The sequence below is a fragment of the Urocitellus parryii genome, chromosome 8 (genome assembly GCF_045843805.1).
Source record: "Urocitellus parryii isolate mUroPar1 chromosome 8, mUroPar1.hap1, whole genome shotgun sequence".
Taxonomy (NCBI): Eukaryota; Metazoa; Chordata; class Mammalia; order Rodentia; family Sciuridae; genus Urocitellus; species Urocitellus parryii.
In genome coordinates this window covers 141,853,680-141,874,038 of record NC_135538.1, presented here as the reverse complement: position 1 = coordinate 141,874,038, position 20,359 = coordinate 141,853,680, and the positions used below count along the sequence as shown (strand labels likewise).

Sequence of the window (20,359 nt, the reverse complement as noted above, 5' to 3'; positions counted from 1 at the left end):
TAAAGATCTGTCACAAAACTTTAGGTACTTCTAAAAAGAAATGTAATTATATTTTGCAGCCACAGGCAGATACCACCAAAGACCCAGTGGCCATACTTTTACTATTTTTTATGACAATTATCACTTTCATATTTTTGTGCCTAGCTTTCTTCTTTTCTAGATAATGAGAAGCTACAATAACTATAAGATAAATATTACCATTGAACTGCTTTGCCCAGTGCCAATTTTTCTGAGTATTTCTAATTCCCACAAAACCATGCATAATGACTCTTCAAATAGTAAAGCACAACTATCTATAACACTTACAATGAGAATACTTACCCAAATGATAAGTACATAAAAAAATATATGCCCTGAAACAAAACAAAACCTACTTACTGGTAATCATTGCTCCGGTTACAGAAGCCAAAAACCCAATGCTGACAGCAATGACGGAGATGACTCTTCCCTGCCTGTGCCTCTGCAGCATCACAAACATCAACACTCCTGCAGCACCATGGACAAACAGAGAGGAGAAGAGAGCCCACAGGAAGATCCAGTACCACATCTCTGAAAGGAAAAGCAAAGGATTAACCATTCTGTTAACACGTCTTAGAAAATTCACTTAACAGTGAGCACCCATGGTTTGGGGAAAGGTTGAATGAGATGATGGATGTGAAAAATTCCTAGCACAGCACCTGACATATAGTGGTACTAACTAAATCCTGATGATTACAAGCACGCTTTTCATTCTCTTTCCCCTGGTACCCTGTTGCGTTCCAGTCAGTCCACAAGTTTGCCATAAATATTGATGCTCTGTTCTTGTAGATTCATCTCCCTGGTTATACTTGTGAGGTACAATTTTGGCCAGCAATGGATCCAAGCTGGGCCAATGATTCTCCTCCCTTGGGAATTCAAGATTGGGACCAACTGAGAGTCTCCTTGGACCTTGAATAGCTGAAGCCAAATCAATTTCCTCGTCATGCAATGAAGCCACGATAAAGGAAGAAAGAAAAACAGATCCTCCAAAAACAAGAGACAACCAAGTCCCTTATTTCAGTAATTTTTAAGTCCTGTCACATTACTATTTTAAAACATAACACCCCAGTTTCTTTGTTTAAAAAATTCTTTGTTTTATTTAAATGGATTAAGGTAAATTTTCTATTACTAATAACTGAAAAGAGCTGATTTCAAAATGTTTCACTGTCACCAGGAAGATCATCCTTGGTATATATACATTGTATAATGCAATGGATCTCATCTACTCTTTGTGCTAAGCATTCACTAGTAAGCGTAAAAGTCAATAAATAAAGAGCACAAAAATAAATTAGTTAAATGTATTTTATCCAATCCAATTATCATTAAAGTACCAATATATAATGTTGGTGGGAATTTAAAATGGGTGCAACTGCTATAAAAAACAGTATGGCAGTTCCTCAAAAAAGTAAAAATAGAATTACCATATGATACAGCAATCCCTCTTCTGGGTATATAGCCAAAAGGACTAAAAGTAGAATCTCCAGGAGATACTGGCACAACCATGCTCAAAGTGGCATTATTCACAATAGCCAAGTGCTGGAAGCAATCCAAGAGTCCATCAATGGATAAATGGATAAACAAAATGTGGCATATACATATAATGAAAAATTATTTAGTTTTTAAAGGTCACATGGTTCAACATGGAGGAACCTTGAGGACATAATACTCAGAGAAATGCTCCAGTCACAAAAGGCCTAATACTGCACCATTCCACTTGCATGACTATCTAGAGTAGTCAAATTCACACAAACAGAAAATGCAGTGGTTGATGCCAGGAGCTGAGAGCAGGAGGAAGGGTGAGTTACTGGATCTGAGAGGTGCAGAGTTTCAGTTTTGAAAGATAAAAAAAAGTCTGGAGATTGGTTGCAAAACAACGTAAATATACATAATATTCACCCAACAACTATACATTAAAAATGGTAGCTTTTATTTGGTGAAATAAAAAATATACTTGGTCTCTGACATGTTTGCTGGCACAGAGCTACTAAAACCCTTGGAATTTCCTGACAAAGGTGCCTTTTGCTATTTATAAGTAGTTTTTTCATATTCTATTTGAGTTTATGCCAGTGAGGTGACTGAGGCACCCATACAGCCTCCTGAGGTACTTACTGGTCACCAGGAGGACCATGAAATTATAAAAACTGGCAGTATCCACCTCCAGGAAGGAGGGAGGAGGTCTGGAGGCTAAGCTCTACAAAATTCCTAAATTTGTTAAGTTTGGGGTTGCTGAACACATGAAGGCGCTGTGAGGGTGGCATGCCCAGAAAGCACAGCAGCCCCATGACTCGCACTTCTCCACTCCCTGCCCCATGCACCTCTTTCATCTGGCTGTTCCCCAAGTTGTGTCCTTCATAATAAGTGAGTTTTAAAAAGTGTTCCCTTAAGTTCTGTGAGCCACTAAGCAAGTGATCAAGCTCCATGAGAAGGGCATGGGAATCCTATGTAAAGCAGGGTAGAAGGATTGGAAGTTCAGACTTGGAACTGGCAGTCTTGTGGGACTAAGACCCACATCAACCTGTGAGGGTGACCCTTACTTTCTAAAGAAAGCTTCAGGATTACACTGAATTACAGGATACCCAGGGGGTATACTGACACACTGTAGTTATCATGGAAAAAACTGAACTCTGCTGAGAATATTTAGTTTCACTAGTTTTCTTATTACTACTATTATTGGGAATTACCTGATAGATCAATGTAACTCTGTTGTGAACGGGCCTGTAGAGATCTTGGCCACTCTGGGTAAGCAAGTCCGAGGACCTACTTGTAAGTGGCAATCACATGAAACCTGTGACTAGTTAAAGTGAAGACAGCTGCAGGATCCTGAGGGTAGAGCAAGAGGGGTACCCATGAACCTCAGTGGGAGAAGAAACAACAGGACAGGAGGGGATACCACAGCCTCTCTGAATCTGTTGGCTTCACTGAACAATTTGTCTCTAGAATTTAATCAATTGAAGAATTTGCCCCTGTATATCTGTACTAAAACATTCTAAAGCCAAACGTTAAAACATTATATCAGTTAACAGGACAACATTCTGACATATGCAGTAAAAGGGAATCTGAAAGCATTATCTCCAAATGGATTGCATCATGTAAATTCAGCCAAATATGAGCCCTGAATAACTTGAGGACCTCCTCTCATGGTCTTGTACTTAACTTTACATTTGTTCCAATAGGACTCATGGCTTGGGTATATATGGCAAGAGGGGACACAAAACGGAACCTGGGATCATTACGGTAGTAGCCTCCAAACAACACTAGAAATAGCTCTGCTCCCAATCTGCAACTGTCATCAGCCCCAATTACAAAGTCATTCACCAATTATCTTCTGTGCTTTTTAAAAATCTCTCAAAAATGCAGTTATGAGAAATGAATTTCTCTAAATGTCTAAAAATATTGTATGAAAACAAATCAAAAAAATGGTAGATATTGAACAGTCCTACTTGTTATAAACAAATAGATTTAGCAACAACTTTCATAGATGAGATGGCAGATGGATGATATTATTTTATACATCCCTATTTAGCCAGTTTGAAATACCTTTAAGAATGTTTACTTCAAATATATTGTTTTTTCATTATCATGATCAATTCTGCAATACTAGAGATTGAACCGAAGGGTGCTTCACCACTGAGCTATATCCCTCGCTCTTTTTTCAGTTTGAAAGGGTCTTGCTAAGTTCCTGAGGCTGGCTTCAAACTTGCAATGGTCCTGCAGGCATGCACCACTGTGCCCAGTTAATATATTATTTTTTAAATTAGTTTTCACTTTATCTTTGAATCCATCAAAGAAGAAGATGCTTAACTAGACCAATGGTTGCTCCTGAGAATTACTTAAAACGCAACTAAACAATCTTTGGAGATGAAACCTAAACATTTATATTTTTATCAAATCTCTTAAATAGTCATAATATACAGTACTTTGGAAAATCACTACTCCAGGTTTTATAAGAGATACTTATTAAAATGTCCTAAAGTCATAAAAACAAAACCTATCTCAGGAATTAAATACTTTCTTTAATCCTCACAGAGTACCCAGTGTTTCTAATATGGTCATTAGTAGGCTGATAGCAAAAACTCAATATATACTCAACATACTCTATGCATCAAGATGAAAACACCACACCTGTAAAAGACTACATCTGGGGTTTGTTCACAATTTCCTTCCTTCTTATAGAAATCATATTATATTTTTAAATACTCTGTGTTTGAATTAGGTGATCAAGATTTTTCCATTCTAGATTTTATTAGAATCTCTGGTACATGATGAACTTATAATTTGGAAAGGTCTTCTAGATCACGGATTGGCAGAGTAAGTATGATCCATGAGCCATATCTGACCAGCCACCTTTTTCTGTATTGTCTATGACCTAAGAATGATTTTTACATTTAGCAAAGTTTAAAAAATTAATACTATTTTGTGACAGGTTAAAATTACACAAAACTCCAATAATTACACAAAATCCATAAAGTTCTATTGGGAATAAAACCTGCTGTGTTCAATGACTACTTTCATTCCAGGATGGTAGAATCAAGTAGTTGGGACAGAGACCATATGGCTTGGCCCAGGAAGCCAAGAATGTTTGCTGTATTTACTAAAACCTTCTTTTATTTTTATTTTTTGCAGTGCTGGGGATTGACCCAGGGTCTTGTATATGCCAGGCAAGTGCTCTACCATTGACTACTGAGTTAAATCCCCAATCCCCAAAATATTTTTCTTTTGCTATTTACTAAAAATAAACACTAGTACTAAAACTACAATATTTTACTCATTTATAGAAAATGTTTACTGACTCTTGGTCTGGATGACTTAATAAATGTCCTTGGAGGCTAGGCTTTCCTACCCATCCCCATTGAAAATTACTCACAGTACTTCTATATTTTATCAAGAGTTAGCATTTCTAATTTAATCAACGATACTCTGATGGCTTATATTCTAATGCATCCAGTTTTTTAGAGCACAGCATATCACTGATATTATGGGATACACAGTCCTCAGTGAGTGGGAAGGTCCAAGAAAGATCTCAAGAGGAGACACTGTCACAGTAAATTTTTTAAAAAGTAAACAGAAATTAACCAACACCACCACCCTTCCAAAAAAAAAAGGTGATGCCTCGATATTACTCCCAGAAACTCTGGTTTAATTGGTCTTGGATGCAGATTAGGCACTGGCATTTTTTTAAGTTCCCCAGGGATTCTCATGCAAAGCCAGGTATGAGAAATCACTGCTCTTAAGACAGGTCATCTGAATCATGCAGCTGTGTGTGCCTGCAAAAACTCTGGCACGGACAAAGCCAAAACTGCAGAGAACAGGATTACAAAGAATAGAGGTGTGCAGGAGTCAGAGCAATTGTGGGGTGGGGAGCACCCAAAGAATATGAACTTTGCTGTGGAGGTTATGGGAAACCAAAAGAGATGATCTATAAATAAAAATATTTTACAATCAAATTTGCCATTTAAAATATTACTCAGGTAGATATAGGAAAGTGAGACTGGAAGAGATGAGCGATAGTAAGACTATGTCAAGAGTCCAAAGAGAAATTAAGGCCTAGACTTAGGCATCAACCTTTGGATTGAAAACAATTTGAGAAATAATCAGGAGGACTGATGGCATATGCTGGATGACGGGCAAGGGAGAGGTCACATCTGGCCTTCCAGATTTCTGGTGAGAGCAGCTGGATAGATGATAATGCCAAGATTTACAAGCATAGAAAAGTATGTTTGGTCCATCTACAATACAATCCAAATGTTTGGGAGGAGGGAATAAAGAAACTAAAAGCAGGGAAATGTCAAGTAGAAATCTGTGGATATCATCCACATATTCATGCCAGTGCCCAAATGAATAAATCTCAAGTTTGTAGTGTCTGTACATTTTTCCCAAATGTATTATTTATTGTCAAATTTAAAAATCAATGATTATTAAAAGTTATTATATTTAAATTTTAATCAGAATTGAGGATACAGAAAACTGCAAAGAACATCACTCCCACCTAGTGAGAAAGACATAACTCGCAGAATCATAACTCTTCCTCATCCCATCATGAGGATGCAAGACAACAAAGCAACACAGATTCAAAAGAGGGACATACAAAGGAGAAAGGGGACATACACAACGTGCTACCTAGGCACAGCACAGGAGTTGGAGATGGTCACCATACAAGGGCGTAAGAAGAAATCAACCACAACTGTCATTTAAGACCAAATCGGCTAACGAGTCCACCTGATACAAGGACATCCACACTTATTTCCTACTGGCCACTCATGGACACTCCCTGGAAAGACTGAGTGGTAGGCAGGAGACCCAGGAGACATACCTCTGGAAACAGAGGATAGTAAATCCTGTTACCCAGGGCACAGCAAAAACCCACTGTAGCTATGGTTTAGGGAAGGGTAGAAGAAAAAATTCTCTGTCCTTAGGGGTGAAGTAGAAAACCACTCAGGACAGGCAGGTGACTGCTAAGGGAAGAAGGGGAAACTCCTGCCCAAGCCCCCTCACAAACACTAGGGGAAGTGTGGTCACCTAGGAAGGCAGGAAAGCTGGCAAGGCCCTGCCTGGAGACTCTAGTACACAGAGCATGTCTAAGATTGAAACAAGACCAGGACAGCCCCCCAACAGTCTGATACAAGTAACAAGCAATGCAGTCCACCACTGGGAAGGACAGTGTGTGGGAGACCCTTCTGTGGGGAGGAGTATACAGCTGGCGAGAAGCTGACAACAGAGCACTAGCACTGAAACTTACAACCCCGTGGCACCCGGCTCCCATCCTAAGCATAAGGCACCACCAGTAACCTCTAGAGAACCTGAAGCACACAGTGTACTGAAGGTAACCTAGCAACAGTGAAACTCAGACTCAGCTCAACTCCTGAGTAGGTTAAATCAACTTTTCATACTACTGGTCTAACAGAAGCCATCCATTTCCAGGAATAATATGTACCTCAGTCTCCAATGTTCTATATACCATGTGCTATGTTCAACAACAAAAAATTATGGGAGGCATTTAAAAAAAGGAAAAAGAGCCCACTATTGGAAGATAAAGCAATCAACAGAACTTGACTGAGACAGCCCAACTAGTAGAACCACTAAATAGGGACTTTAAAGTAGCTACCATTGGTATGTTAAAGGCTCAGGAGAATGGGGGAACACAGGAACAAATGGAGAATTTCAGCAGATGGAAACAAGAAAAGTGAAAAGGAAATGCTAGAAACAGTTTAAAAAAAAAGGTCAGAAATGAAGAATTCTTTTAACAGGCTCATCCAAAAACCTGAGATACAGGTAAGCAAAAAAATCACTAACTTAAAGATAAACCAAAAGAAATTACTAAAATTAAAATAGAAGAGAAAAAAGGGAGGGGAGAAAGAGGAGGAAAGAATATCCAAGAGTTAGGGAACAATCTGAAATGGTTTATCATTTATGTAACTGGAATCCCAGAAGAGAAAAAAGGAAGGAATGAGAAGAAGATACTTGCAGAGACAGTGTCTAAAAATTTTCCAAAAATAATGAGACACACCAAACCACATTTCTAAGAGTCTCGGAGAATCCAAAGCAAGATAATTCAGCCCCTTCTCCCCCAAAACATCCTGAACAAGTGCACTATATTAAACCTGAAAAACACTAACAGAACAAAAGTAAACCACATACATAAAACACATACCTTGACACACTAAAGTGAAATGACTAAAAACCAAAGATAAAGGGGAAATACAGAGGGCTCTCAGAGGAAAAGACATACTGCACACATCAGAATAAAGATAAGGAAGCACATTTCTCAGTACAAAGTATCAATTTGGAAGATGTCATGGTTTAGATATTAGGTGTCCCCCAAAAGTTCATGTGTGAGATAATGCAAGAACATTCAGAAGTGAAATGACTAGGTTATGGAGTCTTAACCCAATCAATGATTAATCCCGGTGGGAATTAACTGAGTGATAACTGAAGGGTGTGCCTTTGGGGTTTACATTTTGCATCTGCTGAGTGGAGTCTCGCTGCTTCCTGACCGGCATTCTCCCACCATGATGTTTTGCCTCACCTTGAGCCCCAAGGATTGGAGTTGGCTGTCTGTGAACAGAGATCTCTGAAACAGTAAGCCCCAAATTAACTTTTCCTCCTTAAAAGTGTTCTTGTCAGGTCTTTTAGTCACAGCAGCGAAAATTCTAACTAAAACAGAAGAAAATAGTCACATCTTTAAAAATACTAAAAATTTAAAAAAGCAGTAAAGCCAGAAATTTACATCCAACAAAAGTATCTTAGAAAACTGAAGGTGAAATGAAGACTTCTTCAAAGAGGAAAAGCTGGGAGAATCAACTGCCAGCAGACCTGCATCATAAATCATACTAAAGAAAGTCTCTGGACAGCAGTGGGAACCTAACTCTAGTAAAGAAGTGAGCCTCAAAGGAGGTTAAATTAAGGGAAAATAAAAGGTATCTTTCTTATTTTTTATCACAAAAATTAAATTCTTGCATTTGTCCACTTGAAACTTCATTCAACAAATAAGTTAAAGCTACTGGAGGCCCTAATAGCTATATAATTCTGCAGCTTGAGGGCAAAAACACTAGTTTTCAAAATCAACTGAGATACCTTCAAGAGCTGCTTTAACATGTTGCCTCTTAAAACTTTTGACAATACTGTTTATTACTCACTTAGGCTCAATTACCCTTTGCTTACTAATTGTATAAAATTGAAAATTACAAAGCCACCGTTGAATAGTAAAAGAGAGTTCTTAAAAAAGCAGTTTCCTAATTTAAAACAATCAAAATATCATTTTCTATAAAGAAATCATGTTAAAGGTTTTTTTAAAATAGCTTAAAATTATTTTACATGTAAGCCATAGCACAATATTCCTAAAATTTGTTCTTCCTCATAACTGATTAGTTTACTCAGTTATTAAAAAGGATAAGAATTAAATGTGAAAATATAAATCTACTCTGAAGTTATAACAGAGGAATTACACAGTACTTTCATTATTATTATTACTTATATATCCTCAAGCTACTTAAATTATACATGGGGTATGAAAAAAACACATTTTTTGGAATCAGATACTGACCTAAAAATATGAACAATGAATAAAATGATTCACAATTTCATGATATAATATTCCAAGGGATATATTCTGAATGCTAAAAAAATGAACTTTTAATGACAATGAGTATAACTTTTAATGAATCTCTCAATATAACACCCCAAATTAAATCTAAATATGGGACCAAATAAATGAATGGTAGATCAGAAAATAAAAGCACAATCAGGAAAACCTAGTGAGCAATGCAAAGCAAGGTCCTAATAGGAACAACTTAAATGTTATTCTGAAACCAATCCTGAGGAAGCAATTATGCTGCACTGGCATTTAAAAAACAAACACTAACTTTCAGAACTGGAAGGGATCATTAGATATTAAATCCAGAGGTTTCAAACCAAATTTAAAGCCTAATTAAATTCTAAGAACCACTAAATGGTGTTCAGAAAAATAAAATTTTTATTGGTTCTACAGTTTACCCTACAAATAAGCATATTAAAGGTCTGAAAAAGGCCCTCTTAAAAAAGAAGTATCAAAAAATTGGTCTGTTTAAGTCAGAAGAGGACATACAATCAATCAACAAATACATGAAAAAATGCTCACCATCTCTAGCAATCAGAGAAATGCAAATTAAAACTACTCTAAGATACCATCTCACTCCAATAAGAATGACAACCATTATGAAGTCAAACAACAATAAGTGCTGGTGAGGATGTGGAAAAAAGGTACACTCATACATTGCTGGTGGTACTGCAAATTAGTGCAACCAATTTGGAAAGCAGTATTGAAGATTCCTTGGAAAGCTGGGAATGGAACCACCATTTGACCCAGCTATTCCCCTTCTCGGACTATACCCAAAAGACCTAAAAAGAGCATACTACAGGGACACAGCCACATCAATGTTTATAGCAGCACAATTTACAATAGCTTGACTGTGGAACCAACCTAGATGTCCTTCAATTGATGAATGGATAAAAAAAATGTGGCATTTATACACAATAGAATATTACTCATCACTAAAAAATAACAAGATTATGGCATTTGCAGGGAAATGGATGGCACTAGAGCAGACTATACTAAGTGAAGTTAGCCAATCCCTAAAAAACAAATGCCGGATGTCTTCTCTGTTATAAGGGAGGTGACTCAAAATGGGATAGGGAGGAAGAGCATGAGAAGAAGATTACTACTAAATAGGGAAGAGAGGTAGGAAGAAAAAGGAGGGAGAAGGGGAATTGCACGGAAGATGGAAGGAGACCCTTATCGTTATACAGAATACATGTTTGATGTTGAGGAGAAAAAAAAAAGAAGTATGTCACATTAGATTGGGTAGAGAGATGTGATGGGAGGGGAGGGGAGGGGAAAGGGGGATAGGAAGGGCAGCAGAATAAAATAGACATTATTATTGCTGTATGTATATGGGTGAATGTATGACCACTGTGATTCTGCAAACTGTACAATCAGAAAAATGAGAAATTATATCCCATTTGATTCAAATGTATGAATTGTCAAGATCATCTTACTGTCATGTGTAACTAATAAAAAAAAAAGAATGAAATCTTGTGGTTTGCAGAAAATGGATGAAATTGGAAGATATTATATTAAATAAAATAAGCCAGATATAGAAAGTTAAAAAAACAAGTATCAAAAATTAAAGAAATAAACTTATATGCAAATGAATAAATTATTTCCCGAACTTTTACTAAGATTTCTAACTTTTTTTTTAACTCTTTAAGAAAAGGAACTTCTAGTTTCCCCTAGTATCAATGTGGAAATTAGGGGCATCAGATGGTATTGCAGATGAAGAAGTTGGGCCTGGGAAATAGGTGGTTTGTCTAAAGTAAAAAAGCTAGCTAGCAGCAGTCAAGGACAAACTGTTTCTGGACTCATATTCCTTTACTCCTTTAGACTATTGGCAGACAAAAATCTATCAGACCCTCTGTTACCCAAGAGGGGGAAATTCCAATAACTACTACCTTATGTAAGTATTTACACAAATATTTTTAACATTTAATTCTTCCATATACTTCAAATTTAATAAAACTAAATCAGTTACAATTTTAAAATACTATCATATAGTGGGATAATTTTCTATGGGTAATAGTTCATAAATGAAGAAAATGTTTTTAAAAGATGAAGTGTGACATGATCCTCTAATGTTAAAATATAGTCATTTTTTTAAAAAAACTACATTATCATACCCTTTTGGAAATAAATGGGGCACTTAACATTGAAATTTTAATGTCTTTAGCCATACTAAATATTCCACATTATTTTTATTATATAAAAAACATAGCTACAAATTGATCACCAAAAATTTCTAATGTTTTTATAAAATCAGATATTCCAAATCCCTGTGCACTCTATATAAAAATCATCTAAGAACTGGTTTAAAATGCAGCTTCCTAGGCCCTGTTCTCAGATTTTATTTTGATTCCATAAACAGGACAGGGGACTTTGAGCTGTATAACCAGTCCAGGCTATTCTGATGTGTGGCAAGGCGTAGAAGCCAAGACAGATTAAAAGTAATTCACCACAGGGGATAGAGAAGAGAACGTTATTGTGTAATGAAAATCCAATTTCACATTACTATGAACTTCTTTGCAAGACACAGGCATCCAAGAGCAGCATATGATAACTTTAGACCTAATGAAATCCTGGCAGCACATACTCACTAGTGGTCCATTCCACAAACAATTCGCCTCTCCAGTCCCTATCACCCCATACAAAGGTACTTTTTCCACTCTCTGTCTCTTCTTTTGTTATCATCAAAATCCCACTGCCTGGCTCTTCCTGAATTCAATAAGCCATGAAAATTAGGAGAGCTTCTTCTAGACCACGAGCAACTATGGGCAATGATTGGTATTTTCATCTTTGTTCATCAGTGTTTACCACAAAGACTGGCACAGGACTCATAATGAAGAAATAACCAGGACTGCTGGGTTCAGTGGTGCACACCTGTAATCCCAGCAGCTCAGGAGGCCGAGGCAGGAGGACTGCAAGTTCAAAAACAGCCTAAAGCAATTTAGTGAGATCCTGTCTCAAAATAAAAAATAAAAAACAGACTGGGGATGTGGCTCAATGGTTAAGCACCCCTAGGTTCAATCCCTGGAATCAAAAAAGATATAACAAAGATTAACCCTTCAAAGTGCTAGAAACTGCTATTTTATATAATAGTTCTAACAATCAAACAGCTTTTTTTCTGTCACCTTCTGTTCCTGTTTTTCTTGCAGATCCTTCATCCCCTTCACCCTCTGTTGTCTCTGGTCTTCCCCTATTGGCCTCATTTCTTTTTCCCACACCTGCCCTATAAGACTGTTAAGACCAGCTTCCAGCAGCCCCCCAGGGATCCCCACCACAGCCCCCTGTGGTTCTGGAGCTGGTCTTCGGAGCCAACCGGATCCACTGTGAGACGGGGAAAACACTTTCAAGATTAGGTTACAGAAGACTGTGGCTTGGTCTTCTATATTGCTTTCCCTCACTTTCTCTCCAGTCTTTTGCTCCAGGAAAATCCGTGTTGTGAGCAGACCTGTGGAGTGGCCCTCCATCTCCAGCCAAGTGCCACACAAACATGGCTAGAAGCTGGCCGTCCAGCCCACGCCAGTCTGCAGAGCACACAGCAGGACTGGACCCTGAAAGAGCCCAGCCAGAAGAGCATTTCTGAACATCAGATACTGGGAGAACTGGAAGTAATAATGGTGCCTACCTCATGGGATTATTCTTGAGGATCAAATAAAATACACACAATGTTTCTTGGAACAATGTCCAGTACACTGAAAAGAGTTAGAGAAATGTTAACTACAAAAAGTAGAATTTCTAAAAAAAAAAATATGTATCACTTATAGTACTTATAGTACTCTTCTTCCTCAGTACTGAAATCCTGCGTATGAATTGCTTTATATGCTAATTATTTACAACCATGGTGAATTATGGAAAAATAAAAAAAAATTAAAAATATTTTAAGTTGTAGATGGATACAATCTTTATTTATTTTTATGTAGTGCTGAGGATCGAACCTAATGCCTCATGTGTGTGAGACAGACGCTCCACCACTGAGCTAGATAGCCTCAGTCCCCCCCAAAAAATTGAAAATTAATGTGCAAATACATGGGACAGAGTAAGAGATGAAGGGCAATAATGGAATATGTTGATAAGCCATATTAATTGATACAGCAATCTACATTCCTCAAAACCTTTCTCATTTTTTCAAGTCCTAGTTCAGTACATATACGTATGCTCCTAGATTACATTCTAAGATTTAGATTATCATATAGGCAACTGGATTCCATGAAAACTATGATTCTTCCTTCTTGCATAAAGTCTGTAAAAAGTCTCTTTTTCTTTCAAGGCTTAATCAACTTAGCTCAAGGTCACTAGATGGAATTTGATAGTCTAATGAGACCTCTTCCAAATGTGCTGCCACAGCCATTGTACAGTCTATGATTAATTTTTATTGCTAAATACTGGGTCATTAAAATACATAATTAACCTATCACATCTTATATAATCATATACATGAGATAAGATAATAAATTATACGGTCACTGTAATTATTTGAAGTGAGATACATGGGAAATGCTTTATGTAGTACCTGACACATAATGAGTGTTGAATAAATATAGCCATGATTAGAACTATTCATCCGATACTATGTAAATCCAACGCCACACTCTCTGGGCTCTCTTCTTAACACACAGCCATTTTTAATTCCAATTTCCTCTCCTGGTTCCAATTCCTCCATCTTCTTCTATTTTAAGTTTCCTTTTTATAGGAAAATACCTCTAGTAACTCTGACTCCTCTTCATGATTATCTTACTTTCTTGGACCTTCCTTTTAATCACTAAACAAACATAAGTAAATCTTTATTTTGAGAGTTAACTACTAAAGAATCAAAATTAGAGTTTAAGTACTTGCAGGATTAATCTAGAAACTGCATTAGGTTAAGAAATGTCATATGGACCTTGAAATTCATATTGCCAAAGGATATGAATTTATACATGATTCAAAAATAATGGATGGCAACCAAGAAAGTAAAAACCTGATGATAATTCTTATTTTTTAAATTTATAGTATCTTATTTCAAATATACAGGTGAGCACTGTAAAAAGTTAAATGCAATAAAGTATTATCAAGTGCAATAAATGTTTATCAAGTGGCTTTGTACCACAAAAAGTAAGGAATTTTTCACAAAAAAATAAAAATTAAATTTCAGAAAAAGTAAATTCTGGCATCTAGCACAATGAGAAGCAACACATGTAATTAAGGCTACATTTACAAAACATCAGTAGACAACTGAAATAACTCTGTCTACATAAGCTGACCTCTAAAAGAGGATTTGGGAGGAGGAAGCTAACCAAATAGATGGAACACAGGGTGACAGAGAAAACTGCTTGGCAACACTACTACAGGAAGGTACCGGCTACACCGCTATGTGTGAACTATTCCAAATATGTGTGGTAGGTACCAACTTTCTCCCCCTTTCTACTGACACTGAATATTAATACTAAAATGCCTTAGCAATTGTAAACTCCAGAAGGGAATGATTACATTTATGAAGATCCTATAAAATAAGCCAGCACACACACACACACACACACACACACACACACACACACACACATATATATATATATATATATATGCAGTCCCAAATGCTAATGACTTATGATTTTTCAACTTAATGATGGTACAAAAGCATACGCATACACACAGTTTTCCACTGTCAATAATAAACTATATGAGATAGCACTTTTTTTTATAAAACAGATTTTCTGTTAGATGGTTTTGCACAATTGTAGGCTAATGGAAGTGTTCTGAGGATATTTAAGGTAGGCTGGGCTACACTATGGTGTTTGATAGACGTATTAAATACATTTTCAATGTACAATGGGAAGTTGAGGAGCATCTGTGTATACATCTTACATCTACATACCTAAATAAATGTAGACATATATACCACCCCTTTTACCCTTCATTGCAATCTGAATATAGTTTAAGAAAAGAAATAGAAGACTAACTTGGCAGAATTTCTAAAACTAGATATATAATTTAGATCACTAACTTTTACAAAGGTGATGGCATTTTCCAAATGTCATTTGTAAATAAACTAACACACACATACAAATGTAATAAATTTTAGGAAGCATTATTTTTCAAAATCTTACTTTTTCCAGCATTCTCTATTTAGTGGAAAAATTATGGTGGTCCTCCTTATTCAAAGTTTCATCTTCTGCAGTTTGTTACCTGAGGTCAAACGCAATTCAAAAATATCAAATGGAAATGCCAGAAATTAACAATTCCTAAGCTTTAAATTGGTCCCTGTTCTGAGTAGCATGATGATACCTTGTGTTGTCCTGCTCCTTCCCACCCAAGACAAGTCATGCCTCTGTCCAGTGTATTCACACTACGTCTTGGTTATTAGATCAACTGTCATGGTACTGCAGTGCTTGAGCTCAGGTAACCCGTATTTTACTTAATAATGGTCCCAAAGCTCAAGAGTAGTGATGTTGCTGGAAATTTTATTACAGTAGATTATTACAATTGTCCTATTTTATTATTAGTTATTATTTTTAATCTCTTACTGTGCCTAACTTAATTTATAAGAGATTAACTTATAAATTAAACTTGATCATAAATATGTATGTATAGGAAACAGGTTACCTTGTTCCTGTATCCCATGCATAAGTTGGTACTATCTGTGGTTTCAGGTATCCATTGGGGTCTTGGAATGTATCCCCTCAGAATAAGGGGGATACATTTACACATTCTAGTTCCATTTACACATTCTCCAGCTCACTGAGGCAAACAGCTTACCAAGCTAATTTTAAGTACTGCAAGATTCACAATTTCTCATACCTGTTTGAGTGAAGAAGATGTATGGCACAGAACTATGAGTCAGGAGACCCTGGGTCTAGTCCTATCTTTGCCATTAAAAAACGGAAGGATTGATACTGCAATATTTCTAAAATGAAATAGCTCTAGCTCTAACGTTTTAGGATGCTTCTAGTTCTCATTATTTTTTAAATTCATTTTTATCAAAGTAATCCATATGCAAAGCTACTTTCTAAAGGTCAGTCTCTAAGATTAAAAGGTTAATATATTTGCCGCTTTGCCTATAAGATACAAAGAGATGAATCTCACATCTGTTATGCGTATATATTCTTTAAAAAGACATGAATGCACATTTCCCTTTTATATTGGCATTTAATTAACCAGAATACCTATTACCAGATTTATGGTAATTCCTTCAGTCATTTCTTAAACACAAGTTAGTCTGGTTCTATATTATGCTCCTTTCTATTATCTGTTTCATTTCCAAATTTATTATGATGATAAAAAATGTTCTCTGACATGACAGTATGCCCTGTAATTTGAAAGAAATGACTTTTTCACTTATTAGCTATAAAACAGAAGCAAGTTACTCTTTGCTTCAATGTCTGATAATAATTCCTTTAAAGATTATTGAAAAGATTAAATAAAATACATGAAATCAGAGTACCCAGCACAACAAAATAACTATTCAACAAGCATGTGTGTATTTTAGAGATACATGTGACAATTCTCTGTAATAAACATCTCTATTCATTCCTGCATAAACATCTCATATTCATTCCTGCATACTCAGGAGATGCAGCTGAAAAACAATGCCACAAAGAATGTTTAAATTATGTAAGCATGCAGTAATATTTTTAAAATTCCACTCAATAAACAGGTATTTAGCATTTGTGATAAGCTAGAATTTAAGAACTCAAAGACGAGTAAGACAACAGCCCTACTCTCCAAAAGCTCATAGTCTAGAAAGAATAGAAATTTTAGTGTAATTAAAATATATAATAAAAAATATATACAAGGAGCAGAAGTAGCAAGATGAAGCAAGAAATTAATTCTGCCTGAAGGAGTAAAGATGAAGTAGCTAAATAAAGTAGCATAGTAGAGGGGAAAGGAGGAGTTGCGGAGGCACTGTCTTGGGTCTAACGCTTAGCTCACCATTTACTAGCTATACGATCTGGGCAGCTTAATTTACCAGTGTTTCCTTGCAAATATACTTTAGAGTTATTCTTAAGATTAGAAATAATATACATAAACATACTCTAATATATTGTAATGTAAGTGTAAAGTACCTAGTATATAGCAGGCACTCAGTAAACTGTAATTGTCTTGTTTTAGAAAGAGCGGTGTTTGCTTGTTTTTAACAGACTGGGTTGAAATGGCACTGTAGGTAGAATCTCTTGACTAATGGTCAAATTACACAAGCTATCACTAAGGTCATGAGGAAGCACATCCATCGGGATATGTCCACTTATAGGCCACTTTCTGTAAGCAATGTGTGGCTCCTATCATGTGGGGTTCTACACTTGCTAGTAAAGCATGTTTCTTTCTGCACTTTCACCCTGACCACACAGAATGTGGCATATTCAAACCTTAGCTATTTCCTACTAAAGGTTACCTTGTTCCTCTAACCCACATCTCAGTCTTGGTGTTGACTGTTCAGTGTGTCCTTTATAAAACGAAAATGACCGATGAGCAAATGGCAATTATTAAGATCATACTGGGAGATAACTAAAGCTAACCCTGCTTTGATAACTATTAAGAACCTAATGGTCTCGATGTGTGGAATTGAAATCAATTTAGGATGAGAATCTTCTACATTTTAAAATACTGTTGAATCTGGCCACGAGGTAAGTTACATTTACATGCTTCCAAAACTAACTTTCTCTAAATACCCTATGATGAGCTAAGCTAGTCATTAATATATACAAATACACATTTCTGTTAAGTCCTTACTTATTTCAGTCTAATAAACATAACTGATACTTTTGAAGTGTGAAATTGTGCATAAATACAAGGAAAGCCATAAGTAAGATAATGCTGTCTACTTCTAAATCATGAAATTGTCTTTACGTCAATTTAATTTTTCTGAAGTATAAAAACATGTTCCACCAGGGGCCATGGCACACGACTGTAATCCCAGCTGCTTAGGAGGCCGAGGCAGGAGGATCACAAGTTCAAGGCCAGCCTCAGCAACTAAGCAAGGACATAAGCAACTTAGCTTGACCCTGTCTCAAAATTTAAAAAAATAAAATAAAGAAAAGAGCTGGGGATGTGGTTCAGTGGTTAAGTGCCCCTGATTCAATTCTCAGTACCAAAAAACTAAACTAAACAAAAAACATGTTCTTGACCTGCAGCCACCAAGTAAAGGCTGTGTGCTCAAACTTAAACTACACCTTAAAAGTGAGGATAACATGAATAAACCAGAACCTTCCTTAATTGTGTAGTTTCCACATTCAAGGAAATTATTGCCCTTAAAGTTGTCTTTGTGGTATATAAGCCCATTAAATTTTGATCTATGAATATGTGAATTTTTTATATAGAAACCTAAGTACATTTGTATGTTTTAAAAGTATACAAATGCATAGATACTTATATGTAATATACATTATTAACCAATTTGACATTATGTATTTTGAAACATTAATGTTCATTTGAAATTAACAGTGTTACACATATTCGAGAATTAAATCCTGAATATGGTTTTAAGTTTTTTCTCCTTTGCAGAGTGGCTCCTGAGGACTCACCAAATTGCAAATGAATCTATTTTTTAAAATTCGTAACTCAAAAGTACTTCCACGTTAACAAACCCAGAAGTTTCTTCACAGAGTAAACCTACACATTAGATAAAAATAATTATCTGTATTATGTCTATTCTAATAAATGTAAATTGATGTTAAAATTTAGCGAAGTCCAATTCCTGATAATCTTGACGAACGAGGGGAAACATACAAAATTATCAAATGTCACAGAAGCAGCAGCTTGAAGCTGGTGGAAGAGAAACAGACAAAAGGAAATGAGAGGGAGAGAGGACAGATAAAGCTAAAATGCTTAAAAGCACTAGACCTTGGCCCAGCCCCTGACCCACTATAATCTACTTGGTCATCTCTATCGCTTAAAAAAAAAAAATGGAAAATAACGGTGGAAGCAAATGGATCATTGTGAGCAGGGAATTTATGTCCTGCATTAGGTTTGAGATTTGCCAGAAAAAGAGCTACACCAGAAAAAGATCTAAACAGCAAAAAGCGAGGTGTGAGTGCAAGTGTGCATGAAAGGGGGAAGGTGAAGACATAAAAGCTAACTGTGCTCAAGTCTCAGCACTAACGCTACTCCGCGCGTACTACACCGGCTGGGCAGCCTCCGGGAGCCGGGCAGGAGGCGGGGGTCGCGGATGCACCCCGACGCTTCAGCAAACGGTGTAAGGCGCCGGCGCCCCCGGAACCCGCACACAGCGGATCCCATTAACACCTTCGTCGCCGGGACCCGGGCCGTGGCTCCGAGAGGGGCGCGCACGGGGGTGGGGCGGCGCGGACGGGAGGCAGCAGGCGAGGGGCGGCACCGCCTCCCGTCCCCAGCCCGGGCGCATCAATTACCCGTGAGGTTCCTCAGCACCGTCCCGTGGGCCCAGAGGCTCAGGACCTGCTGCACCGACAGGTTGATCATGGAGTGGTCGCCCCCCTCCGCCTTCATCTTCCCCGGGGGGCGCCCGCCGCCCTCTCCTGGGGCGCCGGGCGGCGGCGGCTGCGAGGCTCGGGGGGCGGCGGCGGGTGCGCGGCTCCTCCAGGCCGCCGCCGCCGGCGGAGGCTGCGGGGCGCCGGGCTGGGCGCTGCTGCTGCCGCCAACGAGCCTCCGGGGGGGGCCGCTCAGCGTGTCTCCCAGGCAGCCCCCTCCCCGCCGGGGAGACATTGAGGACAGCGGCCGGGGAGGGGAGGGGGCCGGGCGCTGTCCCCGCGCGGCCCCCGAGCGAGCACTCGGGGCGGAGAGGCCGCCGCCGCTCCCTCTCAGGGGCAGCGCCGCGCCGCGGGGGCCCGACACGCGACGAGGCCGAGGTCACACCGGCAGGCCCAGGGTGATGGGCAGCCAGCAGGTGCAGCCCCCGAGGGGGCCCAGCTCATCGCCGCGGGAGGACGAGGAGATGCGGGGCCGGGAGGAGGCTGCGGCGGCGGCCGCGGCGGCACCTGCCGCCCGCCTGCACGCCCTCGGGTCGCCGACACTAGAGGAACCGCCCCCTCCACCCGCGGCCGCCGGCGGGGCTCTCGTGCGCGCGCGCGCGCGCGCGCGCCTGCTCATCCCGGCCCCTCCTCCCCCGCCCTCCCAGGAGCGGCTGCGCATGCTCATTGCGCCCGCTCCCCGCGACCCGCCGTCCTGCGACAGCCGGCGGGTCCCAAAGCCCTCCTTCTCTCTCTCCCCTCGCGCTCGAGCTCGCGTGGCTGACAGCGCCGAGCGTCCGCCCGCAGTGGGGCGGAGGGAAGCGCGGCCTACGTCACTGGCGCCACCGCCGGGCCT

The 20,359-nt window shown here is 38.6% G+C and overlaps 1 protein-coding gene across 2 annotated transcripts in view; it reads right to left on the bottom strand.

Moving 5' to 3' along the window:
• The window catches only part of Tmem170b (transmembrane protein 170B), a 35,683-nt gene extending 16,088 nt beyond the window's left edge, over nucleotides 1–19,595 (bottom strand). For both annotated transcript variants that reach the window (XR_003300388.2, XM_026384596.2), the window contains exons 1-2: nucleotides 19,447–19,595; nucleotides 379–549 (exon numbers count right to left, since the gene is read on the bottom strand). Coding sequence is in view for 1 of the 2 variants with exons in the window: in XM_026384596.2 (XP_026240381.1) it covers nucleotides 379–549; nucleotides 19,447–19,543 (268 nt within the window). In the remaining variant the exon portion in view is untranslated. The remainder of the gene's footprint in view (nucleotides 1–378; nucleotides 550–19,446) is intronic.
• Between the last annotated feature and the right edge of the window lie 764 nt (nucleotides 19,596–20,359).